Source organism: Scyliorhinus torazame, chromosome 22 (genome assembly GCF_047496885.1).
Source record: "Scyliorhinus torazame isolate Kashiwa2021f chromosome 22, sScyTor2.1, whole genome shotgun sequence".
In the NCBI taxonomy this organism is placed as follows: Eukaryota; Metazoa; Chordata; class Chondrichthyes; order Carcharhiniformes; family Scyliorhinidae; genus Scyliorhinus; species Scyliorhinus torazame.
The window spans coordinates 18,142,563-18,143,724 of record NC_092728.1 but is presented as its reverse complement, the minus strand read 5'-3'; the positions used below and the strand labels follow the sequence as shown (position 1 = coordinate 18,143,724).

Below are 1,162 nucleotides of genomic sequence, written 5' to 3'. Positions count from 1 at the left end.
CGCAGTGAAACAAAGATTTAATCGTCGGACAGGCCGAAGGTCGCCAACAGCTGGTACTGGGTCGGAGTGAACATTCTTCAACGTCTCGATCACCCACTCCTCCCCTGACGCGAGGTCCCTTTGGCCAGGACACGGTGGGTGTTTAGTGGTAGCTCCCGCTAACACCCCCCTCCTGAAGCGTTGCATGTCCTCGCCGCTGACCGTCTTCAGCACGGGAGATCCCGAAAGGCAGAAATGTTAAGCAGCGAACGGGGGCGGGAGTGGGCGGCTGTGGGGAGAGGGGGGGGGGGCCTTGTCAACCTCGGGGGGGGGGGGGGGGCTGACGGGGAGGGGAGGCACACACACGGGTACGCTGAGGTGGGGGGGGGTTACTCCATCACGGCTTAGCGTCCATTTCGTAGATCCGCACGATCTCCGTGACGATGGCGTCGATGGTGGTCTTCGTCACGCCCTCACTGAACACCTGCAAGGGGGGAGGAATGGGGGGGGGGGGCCATAAACGACGGCTGCAATTAACCCCCCCCCCCCACCACCCCCCCCACCCCCCTCTCGGGTTACTGAATCTCCCACCGACTGGTAAACACAATCTCCTCGTTTCCTCAATCGGAATCCCCCTCCTCATGATCGCAAAGGCCTCGACTGGATCTCCCCTCGTGACCTTTCTCCGCTCCGAGGATAACAATCCCAGTCTCTCTCTCTCTCTCTCTCCACAGGGAATGAAGACGCTTCGCACGCGGTGAACTTCCTCTCAACCTGCTCGAGATGTTCAGATCGGGCCGTCAGAGAGAATGTTTCTCGCTGGTTTGGGGAGAGGGGAAAGTTTCTGGTGCGAGGTGTGTGGCCGAGGGGGGTGGGAATCAAGGTCTTAAAACAAGAGGCCGTGCTTTCTGGATTGAAATGAGGAAACACTTTGACAAAAAACTCGAATGGGGGGAAGCTACGACCTCCCCCTTCGGCTCGAGGGGCTGAATGGGCCTCCTCCTGTTCCTGTGTAACAGGCCCGAGAGGGGCTGAATGGGCCTCCTCCTGTTCCTGTGTAACAGGCTGGAGAGGGGCTGAATGGGCCTCCTCCTGTTCCTGTGTAACAGGCCCGAGAGGGGCTGAATGGGCCTCCTCCTGTTCCTGGGTAACAGGCCCGAGAGGGGCTGAATGGGCCTCCTCC

General features: G+C 60.2%; 1 protein-coding gene across 1 annotated transcript in view; it reads right to left on the bottom strand.

Annotated features, from left to right (window-relative positions):
* Positions 1-1,162, bottom strand: part of ccnq (cyclin Q) — a 10,057-nt gene continuing 8,895 nt past the window's right edge. Inside the window, exon 6 of the mRNA XM_072487934.1 lies at positions 1-463. Within this exon, the coding sequence (XP_072344035.1) occupies positions 377-463 (87 nt within the window). The 3' untranslated portion in view covers positions 1-376. The remainder of the gene's footprint in view (positions 464-1,162) is intronic.